The 24,722-nt window shown below is 42.1% G+C and overlaps 1 protein-coding gene across 2 annotated transcripts in view; it reads right to left on the minus strand.

Moving 5' to 3' along the window:
* The window catches only part of Commd1 (copper metabolism domain containing 1), a 118,169-nt gene that overhangs the window by 81,305 nt on the left and 12,142 nt on the right, over positions 1-24,722 (minus strand). For both annotated transcript variants that reach the window (XM_048352842.1, XM_048352843.1), the window contains exon 2: positions 2,333-2,614. In XM_048352842.1, the coding sequence (XP_048208799.1) occupies positions 2,333-2,614 (282 nt within the window). The remainder of the gene's footprint in view (positions 1-2,332; positions 2,615-24,722) is intronic.

Consider the following 24,722-nt stretch of genomic DNA (forward strand, 5'->3'; position numbering starts at 1 on the left):
CCAGAAGCGGCGCTGTGGCTCAAGTGGCGGAGTGCTAGCCTTGAGCGGGAAGAAGCCAGGGACAGTGCTCAGGCCCTGAGTCCAAGGCCCAGGACTGGCCAAAAAAAAAAAAAAAAAAGAAGAGCCGAAAACCTACACGGAGCCGGAGAATCTACAGGGCACACTCCCCCCACCAGCCGACCCTGGGCCAAACAGGGCCAGGCTGGGAAAGGGGACCTGGCCATCGGCAGAACGACTGCCGGGAGCGTAGAGTCCAGACAGTGGGACTCCACGGGCACTAGGGAGAGTGCGGACCAAGACACACGGCGGCGACGGGAAGTTCGGGTCCACACCGGGAACGGACTTAAGCGGCTGGGGAACCCAGCGGTGCAGAAGGGGAGAGCCAGGGACGCCACCACGACCTTTCGCCACACCACTGAATTCCACTCCCGAAGGACCAACGGCGGCGTGGGACACACACACAATCCAGGACCAGTGAGCCCTGTTACCCCCTCCCCCAAAGGGAGACCAGCTATCAGAGGCCCAAACCCTACAAAGAAGATAGATCTACCTACCTCCCCCTCCCCATCCCGAGGGAACAAAGAACCCCCAAATCAGACGGAAAGCTCCTATCAGGCGTTGGGAAGTCACAGGAGTTTAGCAGGTGAAGGGCGGAGCAGACCCAAAGCCGCCCAGAAGCGGGAACTGACCGAATAGGCCCTGCCCCCTTCCCAACAGGGGCCGGGAGACGGCCGGCAGTGCAAGCCCCACCTGAGGCGCCTGGACCTTGCGGACTTTTACAACTTAAATCTCAGAAGCTGGTGGGCAATACCAGCACAGCAGGGACATCTGGGCCTGATCACACCCCCCCCCCCAAAGCAGAGGAGCAGTCTGAGGGCGCTAACCCACACCTGGACAGTTGATCCCACTGGGCCCCACACATACCGCCCCCCCACAGAGGACTCGAGAGAGGGTGCAAGCACATCCACAACTCAACAACCCAGGGCTCTCTCTGGTAGACGTACCCTGCTCAGGTGGACGGGGCCACAGCAGCAACGCCCATTGTAGTGGGCGCACACACAGCGCACAGGTGGGCGGAGCCCCGGGCGACAGCACCCGCTCTGGTAGGCATACCCCACTCAGGTGGGCGGGGCCACAACGACAGCGCCCGTTGTAGTGGACTCACAGCACACTGGTGGGCGGACCCCCGGCAACAGCGCCAGCTCTGGTAGGTGTACCCCGCTCAGGTGAGCAGGACCAAAGCGACAGCGCCCTTTGTAGTGGGTACAGAGCACACTGGTGGACGGGGCCCCCGGCCACAGCGCCCGCTCTGGTAGGCGTACCCGCTCAGGTGGGCGGGGCCACAGCGGCAGCGCCCGCTCCGGTAGGCGCGCCTACACAGGAGGGCAGAGCTCTCCATCGCCTCGTGCCCACTCAGTTTGGCGCATTTCGCACAAGTGGGTGGGCCGAACCCCAACAACACCTGCCCCAGAGCGGTCCACAGGAAGGCGAACTGCCTGAGAGGTGAGCTCCTCTGACAAACGTACAGAGTAGAAAAAAGAACCAAGGAAGAGATAAGCATCCACGCCACACTGAGTCAGCGACCAGCAAACCCCCAACAGAGGCACACTAGGGTCAGCACAGCACAGCGGCAGGACACTGTCCTGCAGAGAAAGACACAGAACCTACCGGCCCCCAAGTGCAGGGAGAGTGACCACCTCAGCAACAACCGAGAAGTTCACGCTCACCCATTGGGAAGCAAGGTACAACAGTCAAACCCAAACTCAGAGCCAGGACACCAGGACACAAGGCTCCCACTAACGGACCAGCACAAAACCAAACCAGGGAAGCCACCCACACACCTCCAGACGCGAAAATCACAAAGAAATATAACACAGTTCATCAAAGGGCAAGCAACTCACCAGCTCCAAAAAGCAGCAAGACTGAAGAGGAGATGGAGAATAAAAAAGCAAATGAGGGCTGGGGATATGGCCTAGTGGCAAGAGTGCCTGCCTCATATACATGAGGCCCTGGGTTCGATTCCCCAGCACCACATATACAGAAAATGGCCAGAAGTGGCGCTGTAGCTCAAGTGGAAGAGTGCTAGCCTTGAGCAAAAAGAAGCCAGAGACAGTGCTCAGGCCCTGAGTCCAAGGCCCAGGACTGGCAAAAAAAAAAAAAAATTTTTTTAAGAGAAGCAGGGCCTTTTCTATAGTCATCTCTTCATCTCCCTCTCTCTCTCTCTCTCTCTCTACATATATACAAGACTTTACAAAGATCTTACTACATGGACTAAAATAAAATAGAAAATACAGTTTATAATGGGCTATGAATTGAAGTTGATTGAGCTTACCTGTCCACTTTTCCCAAATTCCAGCTCTATTATGGCAACAGGGGTATGTATTTGTGCTGAGTGTCTTGACTGAGACTTGCCATCAACTCTCCAGCTCAAGCCTCGAAGTCCATTGTCCCAATGGCTCTGGTTCATAAGGTTCTCTTGGATTTTTATCTTGTGGCTCTTCCAAAACTTGGAAATGACAGCAGCTTGGTCAGATGTGATACCACCTTGTTTTTTGGTTTGAGCAGTCAAGAATGCCTCAAGCTGGTTGAAATCCATGTCTGCAGATGCAATAGACTAAAAATGAGAGAAAAAGCAGTGAGTTTGCATTTGGTAAATAGAAAAAGCTTCTTATTGACAGAGCATATTTTCAGTTGGCATACACTCTACCATGCCTTGTTCATTAGAAACTAAAAATAAACTGTTAAAAGAATACATCATCTTGAGTGACCTTAATCACTGGATATACTCTCAAATGGGGTAGTCAAGCTACAAGAATGAGAATGAGTAATGACTGCATATAAGTACAAAAGTACTACCTGTTCAAGTATCAAGTATAAGAAAGGATACTATTAAAAATAGCATGTCACCGGGCACTGGTGGCTCACACCTGTAATCCTAGCTACTCAAGAGGCTGAGATCTAAGAATCACAGTTCAAAGCCAGCTCAGGCAGAAAAGTTCCCGTGAGACTTTTTTTTTCCCACCAGTCCTGGGGCTTGAACTCAGGGCCTGAGCACTGTCCCTGAGCTCAAGGCTAGCACTCTACCACTTGAGCCACAGTGTCAATTCTAGTTTTTTCTGAGTAGTTTATTGAAAATAGGTGTCTCACTGGCTTTCCTGCCCAGCCCCATGAAACTCTGATCTCCTACCACTCAAAAACCAGAAGTGATGCTGAAGTTCAAAATGGTAGAGCACTAGCCTCAAGCAAAAAGAGCTCGGGGACAACATCTAGGTCCTGAGTTCAAGCCCCATGACCAACACAAAATAATTTTTAAAAATAAAAACATTATGTAATATACTATAATTAAATTTAATTACTTTAACTATAACTTGATTCACAACGTCACAAAACAACTTTTATATTGTATACTATAATTAAGTAAAATTATTTCTATTGCACTTGCTTCACAGTTTATGAAACAACTCAGGTGATGTCTATCATTCTTTTCCTTAAATTGTATCAAAAGATATCTATTTTGATATAACTTCACTTGCAACAAAAGTTAGTTTGGTTGGGTTCCAGTTTTCACCCTATCATTTTGTTTTTATTTTTGGCAGTTTCACTTAGAGCCTTGTGCTTGTTATACAAGCACTTTAACACTTGAACCATGCATTCAGCCTTTTTGCTTTTGTTAATTTTTCAGGTAGAACCTGTATTTCCCGTGGGGATGACCTTGACCTCCCTCCTTCTTAAGCCTCCCCAGTAGCACAGCTTTTCAGTTGAGATGAGAGAGGTACCCTAATTTTTCCCCAGTTGGCCTTGAACCACAATCCTTCCAATCTCTACCTCCCAAGTAGTTTGGACTATCGGCATCTGCCACTGCATCTGGCCTTCCTTCATTATCTTGGGCTGGGATCTAGTTATCCAAAATTATTTTATTCAAATCATTTTATTCAAGAAATATTTAAAATAGTTATGGTTCTGAACATTAATATTTAAACAATGTTTTGAACATGCCACAGACTAAGTACCAATGAAGATGTTATGAAGCAGTCTATTCTGAAGTATAAGTTGTAAGTCAAATGTTGCCAACACTGGGGTTTTCTTGTGTTTTCTTCTCATCGTTTTGGTTTTGGTGCCAGTCCTAGGGTTTAATCTCTGGGCCTGGGCATGTCCTTGAGCTTGTTTGCTCAAGGCTAGCACTCTACCACTTGAGCCACAGCTCCACTTCTGGCTTCTTGGTGGTTAGAGATAAGAGTCTCATAGATTTTCCTTTCTGGGCTGATTCTCAGATCTCAGCTTCCCAGGTAGCTAGAATTACAGGCATGCAACACCAGCACCCAGCAACAGTATTCAATTAACTCTGGTAAATATCCTTCGGGAGAGTTGGGTCCTTCTGATCTGTCTCAATCCCAGTCTTGTTTGTTTTTTATAGTAATTTATACTGATGTTGCACTCCTGTAATCCTACTTGGGAGGCTGAGTATAAGTGGAGCTTTCAGCCAGCAGAGGCAAAAAGTATACAAGGATCCAGTTTAATGACATAAGCTGGGTGTGATGGTGTGTGCCCATTATCCCAGCAACTGTAGGATACACAAAGAGGAGCATCAGGATCCAGGTACACACATAGGCAGGAAGTGAGATTATTTCTCAAAAAAAAGCATTGCCAGACAATAGTGGTTCACACCTGTAATCCTAGCGACTTAAGTGGTAAAGTGCTGGCCTTGAGCAAAAAGATCAGAGATAGCACCCAGCCCCCCCCACAAAAAAAAAAGTACAGGCTGGTAGCTCATGCCTGTAATCCTAGCTACTTGGGAGCCAATTCAAGGATTTCACTTTGAGGCCAGTTAGGATAGAAAAATTCATGAGACTCCTTCCCAACCTATAGGTAAGCACATTACCATACACCTGCCATCTTAGCTTTTGGGAGGCTAAGAACAAAAAAAAAAGCTAGACTTATATGATTATGTATGTGTGTACGCATATATATATATATATGTATGTATAATTATTATTTGCCAGTCCTGGGGCTTGAACTCAGGGCCTGAGCACTGTCCCTGGCTTCTTTTTGCTCAAGGCTAGCACTCTACAACTTGAGCCACAGCACCACTTCTAGCCTTTTCTGTTTATGTGGTGCTGAGGAATCAAACCCCGGGCTTCGTGCATGCTAGGCAAGCACTCTACCACTAGACCATATTCCCAGCCCAATAATATGTATTTTTGTATTATTTAAATTTGGTGGTACTGGGGTTTGAACTCAGGTCCTCTCATTTGTTAGGAAGGTTTGCTACCATTTAAGCCATGCCCTGGTCGTTGATAATGTTAAATTGTATAGGAAATACTGGCAAATGAAAAATGATGCTTAATTTTCACTAGGCTATATCTGAACAAGTACTTCACTGTATGAAGCTCCTAGAAATATGTCAGTGCCCTAACATATTATCATCCATCAATTCCAGGTACTTTAAAATGTCATAAAATAAGCAAATTTCCCTGTCAAGTATATCAATTTCACAAACCCCCATTAAATCTAAATCATTTGTCATTCACTTATAGTTAACTGATTTATTCAGATGCCTCTCTAAAATCTCTTGCAATTAGCTACACAAATCTTTAAGGGACTTTTTAGAGACCCCCAAACAGGTACTATGGGTTAGATGTTTCTAAGTGGGTACTGCTTCAATAACTTTGAGATCATTCCACTAGACTGAGTAAGGACTTTCATAACTCTAGCAAAGAAGCTAACAGGTTCATAAAACTGATGATAACCCAAGATCAAGTAGAACAAGAATTAGCTAAATGGTACTGAATGAACTGATGAAGAATGGTTGTAATTTTATGGCTTTTTTGTTGTTGCTGTATGAAATATTGCTAGCTCTTTAAATCTTCTGTTTTTCTGGGCATAAGGACAGTCTCCTCCATCTCTTTTCATTTTTCTCCCTACCTGAACTCTCCATTATTCTAAAGCTCAAGCAGAATATTCTTATTTTCAGGACAAGCAGTTATTTACATAAATTCAAAGCAAACTGTTCTTGTAATAGGTTATAATTGAGAAAATTGGTATGTCAAGAATGTTACATTTTGAGAATGATGTGCACAGATTCAAATAGCAAAAATGTTAAGGAACTGAACATTAATTCAGTGGAGCCAGTGCTTACAAAGACCTTTGGAAAAACCAATCTTACTCACACAGGGTTCCCAAACTTACAAGATCAGTTCCTTATAAACTAGCATTAGATTAGGCCAGGTACTGGTGGCTCATGCCTATAATCCTAACTACTCAGGAGACTGAAAGGTGAGGATTGCAGTTCAAACTCAACCCAGGCAGGGAAGTCTGAGACTCTCATCTCCAATTACCAGCAAAAGCCCTAAGTGGGATTGTAGTTCAATTAATAGAGCACCAGCCTTGTGCGAAAAAGCCAAGTAAGAGCTCAGGGTCCTGAGTTCAGGCCCCAATACTGGCATGAAAAAAGAACCTTAGACTATTTGGGGAAACCTCAAGACAAAAGGAATTCAGCCGCACCCACTGGTGCTACAGATCCAGTCTAGTAACTTCTTGTTGACTTAGCTTCCTAGTCTCAAATTTAAAAAATTCAATCTGAGGACTGGATATATGGCTTAGTGGTAGAGTACTTGCCTTGCATGCATGAAGCTTTGGGTTAGATTCCTCAGCACCATATAAACAGAAAAGGCCAGAAGTGGTGCTGTGGCTCAAGTGGCAGAGTATTAGCCTTGAGCAAAAAGAAGCCAGAGGGCTGGGGATATAGCCTAGTGGCAAAGAGTGCCTGCCTCAGACACACGAGGCTCTAGGTTCGATTCCCCAGCACCACATATACAGAAAACGGCCAGAAGCGGCGCTGTGGCTCAAGTGGCAGAGTGCTAGCCTTGAGTGGGAAGAAGCCAGGGACAGTGCTCAGGCCCTGAGTCCAAGGCCCAGGACTGGCCAAAAAAAAAAAAAAAAAAAAAAAAAAAGAAGCCAGAGACAGTGCCAGGCTTTGAGTCCAAGACCAAGGACTGCCAAAAAAAAAAAAAAAAAAAAAAAAACAATATGAGATTTCTTACAAGTCTACTTGGCCAAATATCACTCTAATTCACTTATGTAAACAATTAGGCCGAATGTAAGCTACCAGGAAGTTCACAGAAACCTGTATTTTTCATGCCGAACTCCAGGAAATTATCCTGGAGTGTTCTAGAATGTAGTGAAGATGCTTCAAACTTAAGGTCAATAAACTGCCTCAGTTTGGCACCCTTTGGAATCGGGCATTGGGTTTACAGTCTACTATTTCTGTTTGGGTTTTGTTGTTGTTTCCTCATCCTAATCTATATTCTTCCTTACCTTTGCAGATTCCTTTCTTACCTAGTTTTAGGAAGTTGTTTTGTTTGTAGAACCAATAGGAAAATGTGAGAAGCACTCTGACCACTAATTTGTAAAGGCTAATCTCCCCAATATCTGTAAAGGCAAACCACCCAAAAATTCTTAAAAATTGTTGAGCTGAAGGCAGATAGATCGTCTCCTTACCTTTCATTTGCCTAAAAATACACCACAAATTAACAAGCACAAAAGATATCCTAACCTACTGTCTCCCCTTTATACCAGAGAGAAGAAAAGTCAAACATTAAAGCAACTTAAAGACCCTTATAGGCTGGAGATGAGAGCAGAGGAATCTCCATCAACAAACTTTACTGGCTGTCCTTTATTTGTCTTCCTCCAAGGGGCTGGCCTCAAAATTGTTTGCCGTTGACTTGTAACTGAAAAATGTATTATTTGTTGAAAACACATTAGGCTGGCATTCAAAGCCACCTTTCTAAGAAAGTCACTCATTTGCTGAGTGTCTCCGGTATATATATGAATATACAAATTAATGCATTTTATTTTCCCTTGTCAATCTGTCTTGTTGAATTCCTACTAAAGAACTCACCAGGGTTGAGTGTTTTCTTCTCCTACACAGACAAACAAGTGAATTCTGGCCCTTTCTCCTTTTTGTTTCTCTATTTCATATCCTTGTCCTCCCTTAATTGAAAATTTCAATCCACAACTTGATTTGTAAAACCTTTTAAAAGTGGAAAATAGGGGCTTGAGTATATGGCTTAGCAGTAGGAGTGCTTGCCTTGTGCATGGGTTTGATTCCTCAGCACCACATAAACAGAAAAAACCAGAAGTGGTGCTATGGCTCAAGTGGGAGAGTGTTAGTCTTGAGCAAAAAGAAGCCAGGGACAGTGCTCCAAGCCCCAGGACTGGCAAAAAAAAAAAAAAAAAAGTGGAAATTAGTCAGGTGCCAGTGGCTCATTCTTGTAAACTTAGCTACTCAGGAGGCTAGGATCTTAGGATCACAATTCGAAGATACTGTGAGAATGTTATTTCCAATTAACCACAAAAAGCTGAAAGTGGAGCTGTGAGTCAAAATGGTAGAGAACTAGCCTTGAGCACAAAAGTTTAGAGACAGTGACCAGACCATGAATTCAAGCCCTAGGACCAGAGAGGGAAAAAATTGTATTTTCTGAGGCACAACTCATTTACCATGTGTGGGAAGGAATTCTCAGTTCACTCTTACAAAGCATCACCTCCATGGCACCTCGCAGGCAGCTGTCCCAACTGTGCCACTAATAGCTAAAATAATTTACATTTCATTCTGTACTACCTCCTACACACACACACACACACACATACACACACACACACACACACCTCAAATCTATTTTGTATTCACACAGATAAAGTGCTGATACTTAAAATACACGTAGGTGTTTTAGATTACATACATACTTCAAAATAACAGCACAATCAAAATATGATTGTACACACTGAGTTTTGGAGCTTTATTCCAGGAAAATAGAGAGGTTATTTGAGGGATTCAGAAATATGTAGTCTTCCTCCAGAATTACACCAGTGAAAACAGCTAAGATCACACAGAATATAAACTTCTGTCTTCCCAGAAATGGCTGCAAGCCTTTCACTAATGAATGATTCTTAGGGTTTAGAAGTAGCTGTTCAACAATGGACAAGAGGGCTGGGAATGTGGCTTAGCAGTAGAGTGCTTGCCTAACATGCCAAAGCCCTGGGTTCAATTCCTCAGCACCACACAAACAGAAAAAAACAGAAGTGGCACTGTGGCTCAAGGGAGAGACAGTGACCAGACCATGAATTCAAGCCCTAGGACCAGAGAGGGAAAAAATTGTACTTTCTGAGGCAAAACTCATTTACCATGTGTGGGAAGGACATCTTGAGCAAAAAGTAGCCAGGGACTGGCAAAAAAAAAAAAAAAAAAAAGGACAAGAATAGAAACCAGGTCATCTGGCTAATGATATCACAAGCTCAAATTCACCACCCTAAAATGTATCTCTCCCCAAAGAAGCATATATCCCTCTTGTTATCCAGACAAAAAAAGCATCTTTCCCTATCTTCCATCCTATAAACTCCTCTAGTACCAACAGATGAGGAAGGCATATTTGAACTTTTAGCTGCTGAACTTCTGATGGTTGGCTATGCAATAAAGCTTTTTCTTTTTGTGGTGCCATAGTACTGGCTTCTATGTATATTGGGAAGCTTTGGTAACTGTGTTGAAATTGTTCATTTGATTAAGGTAATGTCAACTGTTGACTTCCTATGCTTCCACTGCTAGGTTTTCCACTGCTAGGTTTTCATATCCACCAAAACTATTTTGTAGCCTTTCATAGCTCTAAAACCCCCTACCAACCCTTCAGTCTCTCCATGGAATTTCTGTCCTACTTCATCACTGCAGTCCCAAGACAGCTCCCTCAACCTTCAACTCTACTTCTAGATTTCCTTCCAGATATAGCAATCATGGGCTGGGAATAATGGCCTAGTGATAAAGTGCGATCTCATATACATGAAGCCCTGGGTTCGATTCCTCAGCACCACATATATAGAAAAAGCCAGAAGTGGCGCTATGGCTCAAGTCGCGGAGTGCTAGCCTTGAACAAAAAGAAGCCAGGGGCAGTGCTCAGGCCCGAAGTTCAAGCCCCAGGACTGGCAACAAAAACAAAACAAAAACAGATATAGCAATCATATACAATGTGTAGATCCTGGTTTGAGTAAACCAGCAATAAAATATACTTTCAAGGACTACTAAGAAAAGTCTGGGGGCTGGGGATATAGCCTAGTGGCAAGAGTGCCTGCCTCAGATACACGAGGCCCTAGGTTCTATTCCCCAGCACCACATATACAGAAAACGGCCAGAAGCGGCGCTGTGGCTCAAGTGGCAGAGTGCTAGCCTTGAGCGGGAAGAAGCCAGGGACAGTGCTCAGGCCCTGAGTCCAAGGCCCAGGACTGGCAAAAAAAAAAAAAAGAAAGAAAAGAAAAGTCTGATAAGATCTCCCTTTGGCAATGTGACTCCACCCTTGATGATGGTACCTGAGGGGCAGGTGGGGCACCTCCCCCTCTAGCCCCAAGAGGGTATAAAGGTCCCCCTGGGAGAGAGTCCAGCTCCATTTTCCTTACTCCTTTATGGGAACTTGGCCTTGTCAGCTCTGCCTTCAATAAACTCTTTTCCTCTACAAAAAAAAAAAATCTGGTTGAAGAATTATTGTCAAGTTTAATAGTTATATGATCATATTGTGCTTATGTGGTTTAAAAAGCCCACTAAAATTAAAGTGAAATATCATGAGCTGTAAATGCTCCAGCAAAAAAAAAAAAAAAAAGGAAAGAAAGCAAATATTGCAAAGTATTAAAACTTAGGTAAATGATGTAATATTCTCCTTTTTCTTGTTTAAACATGTAATAACCTCCATCCAAAAATGTTTCTATAGATAGAAAACTGAGGCATTGAGAAGATTCAATGACTTCCTTTTCAAGATCCATAGTTATAAATGGCATAGCTATTATTCTAATCCACTTAGCCTTAGCTCAACATCAGGGCTCTCAACTTCTGTACTACACTGCTTCTCAGTTCACAGATCACAATTTGTGAGGAAACAGGCTTAAAGTGGGGGAAAAAAGATGACTGGAGGGCTGGGAATATGGCCTAGTGGCAAGAGCGCTTGCCTCATATGTATGGGTTCAATTCCTCAGCACCACATATATAGAAAATGGCCAGAAGTGGCACTGTGGCTCAAGTGGAAGAGTGCTAGCCTTGAGCAAAAAGAAGACAGTGCTCAGGCCCTGAGTCCAAGGCTCAGGACTGGCAAAAAAAACAACAACAAAAGATGACTGGAAGGATAGCAAAAATGATCAACAAACTAGTATATATAAAGCACATAAAATAATATCTGGTTTATAGAAAAAAGTATTACAACAGACCTTTTGTTCTACAACCTCCCCCCACCCCACTCACGGCCAAAAAAAACTATTGTAGCTGGGCATCAAGCCTGTAATCCCTACTACTCAAAAAGTTGAGATCTAAGGATCATAGTTTGAAGCCAGGCATAAAAGTCTGTGAGATTCTAATCTCCAATAACCCCAAAAAAGAAACTGGATACACAGATGTAGCTTAAGTGGTAGAGCACTAGTTCTCAGTGAAAAATCCAAGCAAGGGCATTAAGCCCTGACTTCAAGCCCAGTACTAGCATTAAAAACAAAACAAAACAAAACAAAAAAAACCTACTATTGAGTAGTATGAGGTTGAGGTTCATTAATATTAAAAATTTGGGAAACCCAGCTAGGAATGTGGCTTAGTGGTAGAGTGCTTGACTAGCATGCATAAGGTCCTGAGTTCAATTACACACAAACAAAAAATAAATAAATATTTTTAAAATGGCGGGCTGGGGATATGGCCTAGTGGCAAGAGAGCTTGCCTCGTAAACATGAGGCCCTGGGTTCGATTCCCCAGCACCACATATACAGAAAACGGCCAGAAATGGCGCTGTGGCTCAAGTGGCAGAGTGCTAGCCTTGAGCAAAAGGAAGCCAGGGACAGTGCTCAGGCCCTGAGTCCAAGGCCCAGGACTGGCCAAAAAAAAAAAAAAATGGGGAAACCCCAAGTCAATGACAATTATTTTGTTATCTGAGTTGATGATGGTACTAGAGTATGAACTCAGACTGTACACTGGCTAGGTAAATATGCCACTACTTGAGACATTTCTCTAGCCCCAGTATTACTAGTTCTTGGTAATAAAAACAAAATATTACTTCAGTGGCTAAAAAATTGGTATATCTGTAATATTTTACTGTGACATATACAATGGTCCCTTTTAAATATTTGCTATCAATATGCCTAACAGCGCCCCCCTTTTTTGCCAGCCCTGGGGCTTTGAACTCAGGTCCTGGGCAGTGTCCTTGAGCATCTCTGTGCTCAAAGCTAGTGTTCTACCACTTGAGCCACAGCACCATTTCTGGCTTTTTCTGTTTATCTGGTACTGGGGAATCAAACCCAAGGCTTCATGCATGCTTTAGGCAAGCACGCTACCACTATGCCACATTCCCAGCCATAAATAGCCTTTCTGATATTCTTCTCCAGAATACCATGGGACCTCAGGTTCTCTATCACTAATGGGGGGGGGGGGGGTAGGTCTGCTCTTTCCTATTCCAGTGTCATTAAAAACTTACCCTCCCTGCTGAAAGGGATCATCTACTCCCCCCCCCCCCCACTTCCTCCCATACAAGCTCTCCTGTAGAAGATGAAGAAGGAAGAATATGGTCAAAGTAATTTATCTGCACGTCCAAAAATAGGCTAAAAAAGCCTGAAGTTATTTTTTATGGGATATAAAGAGGAGTGATAGGGGTGTAAGTCCAATTGGGATATACTGTATTTGTATACGCACACACACATATATACACACATGGAAATGTCACAATGAAACTCCCCTTATACAACTAATGTATGCTAATAAAACAGCCAGGCACTGATGCTTACACCTATAATCCTAGCTACCCAGGAGGCAAGATCTGACAATTGGTTTGAAGCCAGATGGGGCAGACAAATATGAGGCTCTCATCTTCTATTAAGCAGCAGAAAGCCAGAGTGGAGGTATGACTTAAGTGGTAGAGTGCCACCCTTAAGTTAAAAAAGCCAAGTAAGAGCTAAAGGCCCTGAGTTCAAGCCCTAGTAGTGGCCCTTAAAAAGAATTAACATAAAAAATAAAGAAAAAAAAGAGGTTTCCTTTAGATCAAAGGAGATGGTAACCCCTGCCTTTTAAATGAGTACTCCCCTCCTTCCTTCCTGCAATGTATTTCTTCAAATACTCTTATCTTTGCTTTTTGGTGTTGTTTTCTGTGCCAGTTCTGGGGCTTGAACTCAGGGCCTTGGTATTGTTCCTGACCTTTTTTGCTCAAGTCTAGTGCTCTACCACTTGAGCCACAGCTCCACATCCAGCTATCTTAGTGGTTAGTTGGCTTACAACACAATCTCCTATAGTACTGACATGGTACATGAAAGATTTTTTTTTTCAAGGTTTATTCTTGCTTTGATTGGAGAAAAATAACCCAGAAGAACCTGTGTCAAACTTCAAGGATATCTAAAAGAACATATGTAAGAATGGAAATAAAAATGTTTAGAATGAAGGACTGGGAGTAGAGAAGTTGCCTTGCATGCACAAGGCCCTGGGTTTAATCTCTAGAATGGAAAAATAAATAAAAATTCTATAATATGTTACTTTAAAACAGCACAATTTATAGACACACGGGTATGGTGTGGCATTTTAGGCACTGTTAATGTTTTAAATAGACGAGTTACTACAGTTCATGGTAGTGCACATTCCACTGCTCAAATTGCCATGTCTTTGGAATATAATCACTCAGTAAAAAAAGTGACCAACTGGGCTGGGAATATGGCCTAGTGGTAAAGTGCTTGCCTCACATTCATGAAGCCCTGGGTTCGATTCCTCAGCACCACATATATAAAAAAGTCAGAAGTGGCGCTGTGGCTCAAGTGGTAGAGTACTAGCCTTGAGCAAAAAGAAGCCAGGGCCCTGAGTTCAGGCCCCAGGACTGTCAAAAAACAAAACAAAAATGACCAACTATAAGAAAAAAATTTTAAGTGTGTCTAAGAAAAATAAAATGTCACAAAGACATCATCATAAACAGTCTGGACTGTAACTAAAATCAACCTGAATTTTAAATATTTAAAACTGATTCTAGGAGACTTCTGGGAAGATGGCAGAGGAGAAGCAGAGCCCTAGTACTCCCTCCGACATCCCAGTTTGACCACTAGAGAGAAACTTTTACTCCTAAAAAGACAGCCCAAGTAAGTTATAATAGTACAGGGATTCTGGTCAGGAAGGAAAATTCAACTTTGCTGGCCTGAAAACACAGATTTGAGCTCCGGGTGGCGCCCCGCCGCCACACCAGTGCTAGCACAGCACCTGGCATTCCGTGCACCTAAAGCACACAGCGGCAACCAGGAAGAAATCCTCCAGACGGAGGCAGACAGACGTGGATCACAGGCTGAGCACATACGGGCCAAAATCGCAGAGGAAGCAGTACCCACACGAAAGACATTCTCACTTGCACCCACAGAGCAGCTTCTGGAAGCTAGCCCTTCCCCCACTGCCAGAGCAAAGCGCCATCTTTGACTCTGGCATAGGGTCAGACCAGACTGGAACTAAAGCAGGCCTGGGGAAAGCAAGGACAAAGGGGCCATCTTTAAAAAGGGCAAGAGGGACCAACCAGTGAGAGCCACTTGCGCCCAGGAAAACGACCCCTGCCCAGGCAGGAGGCATGTCCCAGGCCGCAGCTCACAGACTCAGGTGAACTCACCCAGAGGTGCCCCACCCCTCCCACCCGCTCCTCAGATGCTCTGGCTGCTGACTCACCAGCAGCCGGAATTTCTAAATTCAGAATGAAAGGGGCAAGCAGGTACCAGCAGCACAAAACAACCAGACGGGAGAGTAAACAGTTCCCAAGGCAGATAAATGGTCCCATCAGAGAGGAAGCCCAATTCTCAGCCAGAAACAGAGCTGAATTCCATAGCCAGCTCCGCCCAGAAAGGTCGCCCCACCCAGAAGGGAGGAACCTCCCCCAGGCAAGCGAATCTCAGCCAGATAAACCAGGCCAGAGGTGCCCTGCCCTGCTGACTCCAAAGCCTAGTCAGAGCCTGGCATTAAAGGCAGCTGGCCCACAGCAGACAGGAGAAACCACAGTTCCCGAGACTGTACAGCGTCCCCCATCTACAGAAGACACCCAAGTCCTACATGTAAGCTGTGCGAACCACAGAGCCCCAGAATTTAAATAACAGGGGAGGAGGATCAAAGCAGATCCACCCCCTGCACACTGAAAGCAAGTCAAACCAGCCAAGTAGAAGAAAAATAGACTGGAGACCATCCCAAGGAAACCAGAGACTGGAGAGAGCTCATCCAAACAAGGAATACTCCATTTTTTTTAACTTTTTTTAAAAACTTTTTTATTTTCTATTTTTCATTTTTGAGATGTCATTTGTTTTCCATTTGTATTTGTTTGTTTTATTGGGGTTTCTCTGGGTTTTTTGGTAATTTTTTTTGTGTTTTGTGCATTTGTTTTCCAGTATTTTTCCTCTCCATTCTCTTTCTTTAAAATTACTTTCCTATGATTAACACCTCCACTCTTTTCTGCTGACTCTCCATTGTCTATCATTTTAACTTTGTTCTTTCTACCGATTCTACTCTTCTCCACATTTCCACTTCACTGAAACTGAACCAAAATCATCACCCCCCCCATACATTTTACTCTATTCTCTTCACAACCTCTAACTTACCCTCCTGATTTACTTCCAGAACCTCCAGACTCCACTGACCCCTGGTTATTGGATAAAGAGTATCCCTGTTCAATCCAAGTGAATCAAAGGGGTTCATAGAGAAATCCAGCCAGTCCAAAAAGAACTTAATATAAGAACAAAAATTGCTCATAGGGTTGTAATGGTAAATAAGTTAAATACTGAATACAGGGCTCAGGGTTGGTTGTTATATAGAAATTGTAGTCTTTAGGATCACCAAATCTAACTTTATGTATAAAAAAGAGAGGGACAGTATCTGTATATAATTGTGAACTTCTAAGATTTATAAAACAGTGCTTGGTAAAGTCTGCTTTGGGTCTTAAACGATGCTCACAGGTGCTTGTAGATTGGCATTCAAAATCCTAATGGGCAGAAGAAGCACAAGAAAGATGGCAAACAATGGAGTCTCATCTCCCACTCAAAACAAGCATGAAGCAGAGCAGTCAATCAAAGACAAAGAAGAGAAGCCTCAAAATGCTCTACAAAGTCTACTGATAAAAATGTTAAATGAAAAGTTTGAATCTCTTCAGTCAACTATTCTAGAGCGTGAGGTGAACCAAAAATTAACAGAGAATTTCATGGCCTCCACAAATAGAAAGATAAATGAACTTCAAGAGTCAAATGAAAAGATAGCTACTCAGCCAGAAGATTTGAGAGACAGAACCAAATTAATGAAGTCCATGCAGGACCTAAGAGAAAATTATAGCAAAGACATGGAAATCATCAGGAAAGACCAGTCAGAAGGAAAAGAGATTTGAAATCAAGTAGCTAGCCTACAGTCCAGACTAGATGAAGCAGAGGATCGAATCTCAGGAGCTGAAGATTCTCTAGATTCTATAGAGAAAGATTAAAAAAAAAAAAAAACCAATCCAATCGACACAACTGTTCACTCCAAGAGCTCCAAGATACAATCAGGAAGCCCAATTTAAGGCTAACAGGTATCGAGGAAAACCTAGAGAAAGAAGTTAATGGAATAGGCAACCTATTTAACAGAATATTAGCCGAGAATTTCCCAAATATCCAAAAGGATAGGCCTATCCAGATACAAAAAGCATTTAGAACCCCAAACCGACCAGACCAGAATAGGACATCCCACCGACACATTGTGATCAAAACGGGATCAATAGAGTCCAAGGAAAGAATCCTTAAAGCTGTTAGGGAGAAGAGAATAATAACATATAAAGGAAAACCAATCGGAATGACCCCAGACTTCTCAGCAGAGACTATGAAAGCAAGGAAAGCCTGGAATGAGGTATACCACACCCTAAATAAAAATAACTATCAACCAAGAATACTGTACCCAGATAAACTCTCATTCATAGTCAAAGGTCAAATAAAAGTCTTCCATAGTAAGGAAAAACAGAAACAATCTATTTCCACCAAACCAGCTTTACAGAAAATCCTCAAAGATGTACTATACAGAGAAAATAATCAAGATCACAATACTGACAAAGAAATGAACCCTAAATAGAAAACCAGAATATTAGATCAAGAATTGAGAAGACACAGCTTTTAACAAGATAGCTATAATGAAGGAGCAAATGATCATCTCTCAATCCTAACTCTCAACATTAATGGACTTAATTCTCCAATCAAATGACATAGGCTCATAAGTTGGATCAAAAATCAAGATCCATCTTTCTGCTGCCTCCAAGAGACACATCTATCCAGCAAAAGTAAACATCTTCTAAAAGTGGAAGGCTGGAATCCAATCTACCAAGCAAACGGCCCCCATAAGCAGGCTGGAAATGCAATCCTAGTATCAAATAAAATTGACTTCAAATTTAAAATAGTAAGAAGAAACAAAGTAGGTTATTACATACTAATAAAGGGATCTCTCCTACAGGAGGATATAACCATCCTAACTATCTACACACCAAATGCAGGAGCACCCAACTTCATCAAACAAACACTACTGACTCTAAAAACACTCATAGAACCAAACACATTGATAGTTGGAGACTTTAACACTCCACTGTCACCTCTGGACAGATCAACACACCAAAAACTGAACAAAGAAATCAAAGAACTAAACAACTGCATAGACCAACTAGACTTAACCGACATCTACAGAATATTCCATCAAGCAACACTAGAATACACATTCTTTTCAGCAGCACATGGAACATTCTCCAAAATAGATCACATCTTAAGGCACAAAGAAAATTTGTAAAAATTCAGAAGTATCAAAATCATTTCCTGCATTCTCTCAGACCACAATGGATTAAAAACAGAGCTCACCTCACATAGCCACCACAGAAAATCCTACAATTCATGGAGACTAAACAGCACACTGCTGAACCACCAGTGGGTCATTGAAGAAATTAGGACAGAAATTCAAATGTTTATGCAATTCAACCAAGATGAGGACACAAAGTACCAGCTCCTTTGGGACACAGCAAAGGCAGTGCTCAGACGAAAATTTATATCTCTAAGTGCCTACACCAACAAACTGGAGAAACAGCAACTCAACAATTTAAGGAAGCACCTTAAGCATCTTGAAAGAGAACAACAAGTCAAACCCCAAGTCAATAGACGGAAGCAAATAATTAAAATCTAATCAGAATTAAATGACTTAAGAGACAAAAAAAAAAAAACAACCATCAAATCAATCAACAAAACAAAGAGTTGGTTCTTTGAAAAAATTAACAAGATAGACAGACCCCTAGCAAACCTGACCAAAAAAACGAAGGCAGCAAACCTAAATAAACAAGATCAGAGATGAAACAGGTAACATCACTACAGAAACAACCAAAATTCAGAACACAATAAGGGACTATTTTGCAAACCTTTATGCCAACAAATTCGAGAACCTGAAAGAAATGGACGATTACCTAGAAAAAACTGATATCCCCAAACTCAACCATGATGATTTAAACCATCTAAATAGACCCATATCTAGCATTGAAATTGAAACGGCAGTAAGTGATCTCCCATCCAAGAAAAGCCCAGGTCCAGATGGATTCACGGCAGAATTCTACAAGGTCTTCAAAACAGAACTCACACCAATATTTCTCAAACTCTTCAATGAAATTGAAAGAGAAAGTTCACTACCAAACACATTCTACGAAGCCAGTATAACTCTCATCCCCAAACCAAGCAGGGACTCAATAGAGAAAGAGAGGCCAGTTTCCCTGATGAACATAGATGCAAAAATTCTCAACAAAATTCTGGCCAATTGACTTCAACAGGTCATCAAAAAAATCATACACCAGACCAAACTGGATTCATCCCAGGGTTGCAAAGTTGGTTCAATATAACGCAAGTTAATTAATGTAATCCACTACACCAGTCGGAGCAAGGTAAAGAATAACATGATTTTCTCTGGATGCAGAAAAGGCGGTTGATAAAATCCAGCACCCATTTATGATAAAAGCCCTGGAAAAATTGGGATTCCAGGGAACACTCCAGAATATAAGAAAGGCAGTTTATGACAAACCAACAGCAAGCATAATCCTAAACAGTGAAAAGCTAAAGCCATTCCCTTTAAAATCAGGGGCAAGAAAAGGATGTCCGCTCTCTCCTCTCCTCTTCAACATAGTACTAGAATTCCTAGCCAGAGCAATTAGGCAAAAAGAAAACATAAAGGGGATCCAAATAGGAAAAGATGATGTTAAGCTTTTTCTCTTCACAGATGACATGATCCTATACATAAAGAACCCCAAGGACTCTGCTCCCAAGCTACTAGAACTGATCCAAAACTTTGGCAAAGTAGTAGAATATAAAATAAACCCTCAAAAATCAATGGCCTTTCTTTCTATATACTAATGACCTAAAGACCTAGGCCCAAATCAGGAAAGCAACTCCTTTTGCAATAGCCTCAAAAAACATAAAATACCTAGGAATAACCTTAACCAAAGAAGTGAAAGATCTCTATGATGAGAACTTTAAAAACATGAAAAACGAAATTAAGGCAGAACTAAGGAAATGGAAAAATCTCCCATGCACCTGGATTGGGAGGATTAATATAGTCAAAATGCCAATATTGACAAAGGCTATCTACAAATTCAATGCAATACCCATTAATATCCCAACACCATTGTTTAATGAAATAGGGGAAGCAATCCAGAAATTCATATGGAACAATAAAAGACCCCGAATAGCAAAAACAATCCTAAGCAGAAAGAATGTGCTGGAGGAATTACAATACCCAACTTCATGTATTATAAAGCTATAGACAGACAAGTGATACCAGCGAAGAGTAGGGTCTATGACAGCCAAGGTCTCCTGATTTTCAGTGGGATGGTTACCTCTGTGACTGCCTCAATGAAGACTGCTTAGGATGTTTCTATACATGTCCCACCTGTGGCTCTACCAAATGTGGGGCTGAATGCCTCTGTGACCGCAAGTGGCTCTATGAGCAAATAGAAATTGAAGGAGGAGAAATCATCCATAATAAGCATGCTGGATAATTTGTAGTTTCAAACTCATGGGTTCTTTAAGAATCCTCTATTTCTGGGCTGGGGATATAGCCTAGTGGCAAGAGTGCCTGCCTCGGATACACGAGGCCCTAGGTTCGATTCCCCAGCACCACATATACAGAAAACGGCCAGAAGCAGCGCTGTGGCTCAAGTGGCCGAGTGCTAGCCTTGAGCGGGAAGAAGCCAGGGACAGTGCTCAGGCCCGGAGTCCAAGGCCCAGGACTGGCCAAAAAAAAAAAAAAAAAAATCCTCTATTTCTAATATTCTGTCCCTCTTAAGATTGTCTAAGATGTGGAAACCAACTCAATATGTACTAGTAGTGTTTTATGTGCTTGAAGAATCATTATTTGATGTAAATTTTGAGGAGTCATTTCTTGGCAGTCAGCTATAAGCCTGAGTTGATGTAACAAGTAGGTTTCCATGTTTCCCTCTCAATACTGAGGAAAAGCATAACTTGGTCTCTAGAGGTGGGAACAAACTTTCACATTAAAGGGTATTTACCGTGAATACAGGAATATTTCACAGAACTGAGAGCACAAACAATTACAAAGTATTAACGTTTTGACAGATATTTTAAGGCCACGGAACAGTTTCCCTCATTGATTATTATGATTGCTTTACATGGCCACTTTTTTGATCCCCTCTATTTTATAAGTGACTGCACAGCTGGGAACAAAATAAATTGATTTTGATATAGCTGCCTAGGTGAATGCTAAACTACTTTGGAAATTAAGTGCTTAGATATATTTTTCTTCAATAAAAATATTTTACTACAGCAAACCAAAAAACCAACAAAACTAAACACTCTTGCCATACGTTCTAGCCAGTGCTTTTCTTGGCAGTCACCCAAATGAGTTGAATATATATCTACACATAAACCTGCACATGAATATTTACAAAAGCTTTATTCATAACTGCCAAATTTTGGAAGGAACCAAGTGTCCTTCAGTAAGTGAATGGACAAACTGTGGTACACCCAAACAACAGAATCTTTATCAGTGCTGAAAAGAAATGAGCTCTTTGGACAGAAAAGGCCAGAGAGAGATACCTTAAGTGACTACTACTAAGTAAAAGGGGCCAATCCAAAATACTACCTAATATATGAGTTCAACCACATTACATTCTAGAAAACTGGGGAGATAACAGAGATCAATGGTCACCAGGGGAGCAAAGGAGGAAAGGATGAAAAGGTGGGTGGAGCATAGTGTATTTTGAGGATAATGAAATCATTCTCAATGACACTATAATGGTGGACACATGTGACTATATGCCTGTCAAAACCCCAAGAATTTACAACACACAAGTATACCTTATATAAACTATGGACTCTGGATGACAATGATGTATCACCATAGGTTTGCCTATTGTGCTAAACATATGACTCTGGCATGGGTTGAAAATGGAAGAGATTTTATCTATATGGGGCACTCTTTGTACTTTATGTTCAATTGTGATATGAATCTAAAAAATGCTCTTAAAAACTAAAGTCTAAAGCTAGGAATCTGGCTTAGTGGTAGAGTGCTTGCCTAGCATGCACAAAGCCCAGGGTTCGATTCCTTAGCACCACATAAATAGAAAATGCCGGAAGTGGTGCTGTGGCTCAAGTGGTAGAGCGCTAGCCTTGAGTAAAAAGAAAGCTCAGGAACAGTGCTCAGGCCCTGAGTTCAAGCCCACGACTGGCAACAAACAAAAAATAAAGTCTGGGGCTGGGGATATGGCCTAGTTGCAAGAGTGCCTGCCTCGGATACACGAGGCCCTAGGTTCGATTCCCCAGCACCACATATACAGAAAACGGCCAGAAGCGGCACTGTGGCTCAAGTGGCAGAGTGCTAGCCTTGAGCGGGAAGAAGCCAGGGACGGTGTTCAGGCCCTGAGTCCAAGGCCCAGGACTGGCAAAAAAAATAAAAAAATAAAATAAAAAAATAAAGTCTAAGCCCAGTGCTGTTGGTTCACGTCTGTAATCCTACCTACTCAGGAGGCTGAGATCTGAGAATCATGGTTCAAATACAGACAGGGCAGGAAAGTCTGTGACACTCTTATCTCCAATTAACAACCAGAAATGGCACAGCAGCTTAAAGTGGTACAATGCTAGCCTTGAGCAAAAGAGCTCAAAGACAGTGTCCAAAAGACCAACAACAGCAATCAAAATCTATTTACCAGTGGCTCATGCTTATAATCCTTGCTACTCAGTAGGCCCAGCTCTGAGGATCATGTTTCAAAGCCAGCTTGGGCAGGAAAGCCCCTGAGACTCTTACATCTAATAAACTACTCAAAAAAGACCAGAAGTGGTGCTGTGGCTCAAGCGGTAGAGCACTCGCCTTGTGCACAAAGAGGCTTAGGGACAGCGTTCAAGCCCCAGGACCAGCAAAGAAGAAAAAAAAAGTAACAGCAATGTGATTCCAGTGATCCTAGTTATTATGGGAGAATTTTAATAAATCAATTTTCATATCAAGAAATGTACATGAGAGCTGGGCACTAGCGGCTCACATTTGTAATCCTAGCTACCTGAGTAGCTAGGTTGATAGTAGGAGGTTGATATCTCAGTACTGCAGTTCAAAGCCAGCCCAAGTAGGACTTTTACCTCCAATTAACCACTGAAAAGCCAGAAGTGGGCTACGGCTCAAACAGTAGAGTGCCAGCCTTGAACACAAAAGTTCAGGGACAGCCCAGACCCCGAGTTCAAGCCCCAGTACCAGTATGGAAGAAAGAGTAAAAGAAAGTAAGAGGGAAGAAGGGAAGAAGGGAGGAAGGGAAGGAAGTGGTCAAAAGAAAAAAATCTAGTCTTTTGTTTTTATTTTGGGGGGCGAGGAAGGATTATTTTTTCGTTTTGTTTTTAATAGGGGAAGGAGTACTGGGGCTTGACCTCAACCTCATGCTCTTGCTTAGCATTTTTGTTCATGGCTGGCACTCTACAACATGAGCTACCTCTTCAGTACAGCTTTCTCCCGCCCACCCCACCCCCTCAGTTATTTAGATATAAAATATTTAGATATGCAAGGGCTGGCTTGAAGTAGGATCCTCTAGGTCTCAGTCTCCTGAGTAGCTAGGAATACAGGTGTGAGCCACAGGCGTCCAGCTACCTATGTGTTTTTATTTTTGTTTTTATTTTATCTAATCTTTATTGAACACCTATTCTGTATTTGATACTTTTTTATTTTTAATGTAATTTTATTGTTAATAAGGTATTGTACAGAGGAGTTACTATTTCCTAAGTCAAGTAATGAGTATAATTCTTTTTTTGTGTTTTGTTTTGTTTTTGGACAATGTCACCCCTTCCTTCACTTTTCCCAGTTTCCCTCTCCCACCCCTGTCTACAAGTTACAAGGTTCTTGTTCCATATAGTGTGTACTAAATAGCATGTTTGCGTTTGTTCGCCTTTCCTTTGTCCCTTTCTATACTTCTCTCTTTCTCCCCCAGAAGGAAAAAAAATACCAAAAACAAACATCACTACCACCACCACCAATAACAAAAACATGTGTTTCCATTTCCTAGAGTTCATTTCAATAAATAGTATTTTAATTATTCACAGAAGTTACATCTTTGGGTTTCTTTCCTAAGAGTATCCTCTTTTAGTCTATTTGTGAATGCCTACAGTCCTGATATGTTATCATATCCAGTTGTATTTTAGATCTAGCTGTCACAAATGAGAGAAAACATGTGCTGTTTGTCTCTCAGAGCTTGGCTTACCTCATTTAGCATGATTTGTTCTAGGTCTATCCATTACCTTGCAAATGACATAATACTATTCTTTCTAATAGGTGAGTAAAATTCTATTGTGTATATGTACCACATTTTCTTGATCCTTTTTTGTTGTAAGGCATATGGGCTGTTTCCATAATTTGGCTACTGTGAATAGTGCAACAATGAACATGGATGTACGTGTGTCTTTACTGTAACTTGACTTGTAATGATCTTGACAGATGCCCAAGAGGGGTATGGCTGGGTCATAAGAAAGGTCTATGTTTAAATTTTTTTTTTCTTTGCCGGTCCTGGGGCTTGCACTCAGGGCTTGGGCACTATCCCTGAGCGTCTTTCATGCAAGGCTAGCACTTTACCACTTGAGCCACAGTGCCACTTTCAGCTTTTTCTGTTTATGTGGTACTGAGGAATTGAACCCAGGGCTTCATGCATGCTAGGCGAGCACCTTTCTTGATTGCTTTATTAGTTTTGGTCTGACTTGATCCACTTTGAGTTGATAATGGTGCATGGTGACACACAGGGATTCATTTTAAGTTTTCTACATATAGATATCCTGTTTTCCCAACTCTAATTATTGAAGAGGTTATCTTTTTTCCACTGTAGGTTTTTGGCTCCTTTGTCAAATATCAGATAACTTTAAGTGTATGGTTTTATTTTTGATCTTCTAGTCTGTTCTATTGATCTTCAGGCTTGTTTGTGGGTTTTTTGTTTGTTTTTTTACCAGTCCTGGGGCTTGAACTCAGGGCCTGAGCACTATCCCTGGCTTCTTTTTGCTCAAGGCTAGCACTCTACCACTTGAGCCACAGTGCCATTTCTGGCTTTTTCTGTGTATGTGGTGCTGAGTAATCAAACCCAGGTCTTCACATATGTGAGGCAAGCACTCTACCACTAGGCCATCTTCCCAGCCCCCTTCAGGCTTGTTTTTGGCCTCCTATTTTTTTTAGTGAAGTCCCAAAACAGGAATAAGCCGGCACATCCAGTTTC

Source organism: Perognathus longimembris, chromosome 8 (genome assembly GCF_023159225.1).
Source record: "Perognathus longimembris pacificus isolate PPM17 chromosome 8, ASM2315922v1, whole genome shotgun sequence".
NCBI classification, from domain to species: Eukaryota; Metazoa; Chordata; class Mammalia; order Rodentia; family Heteromyidae; genus Perognathus; species Perognathus longimembris.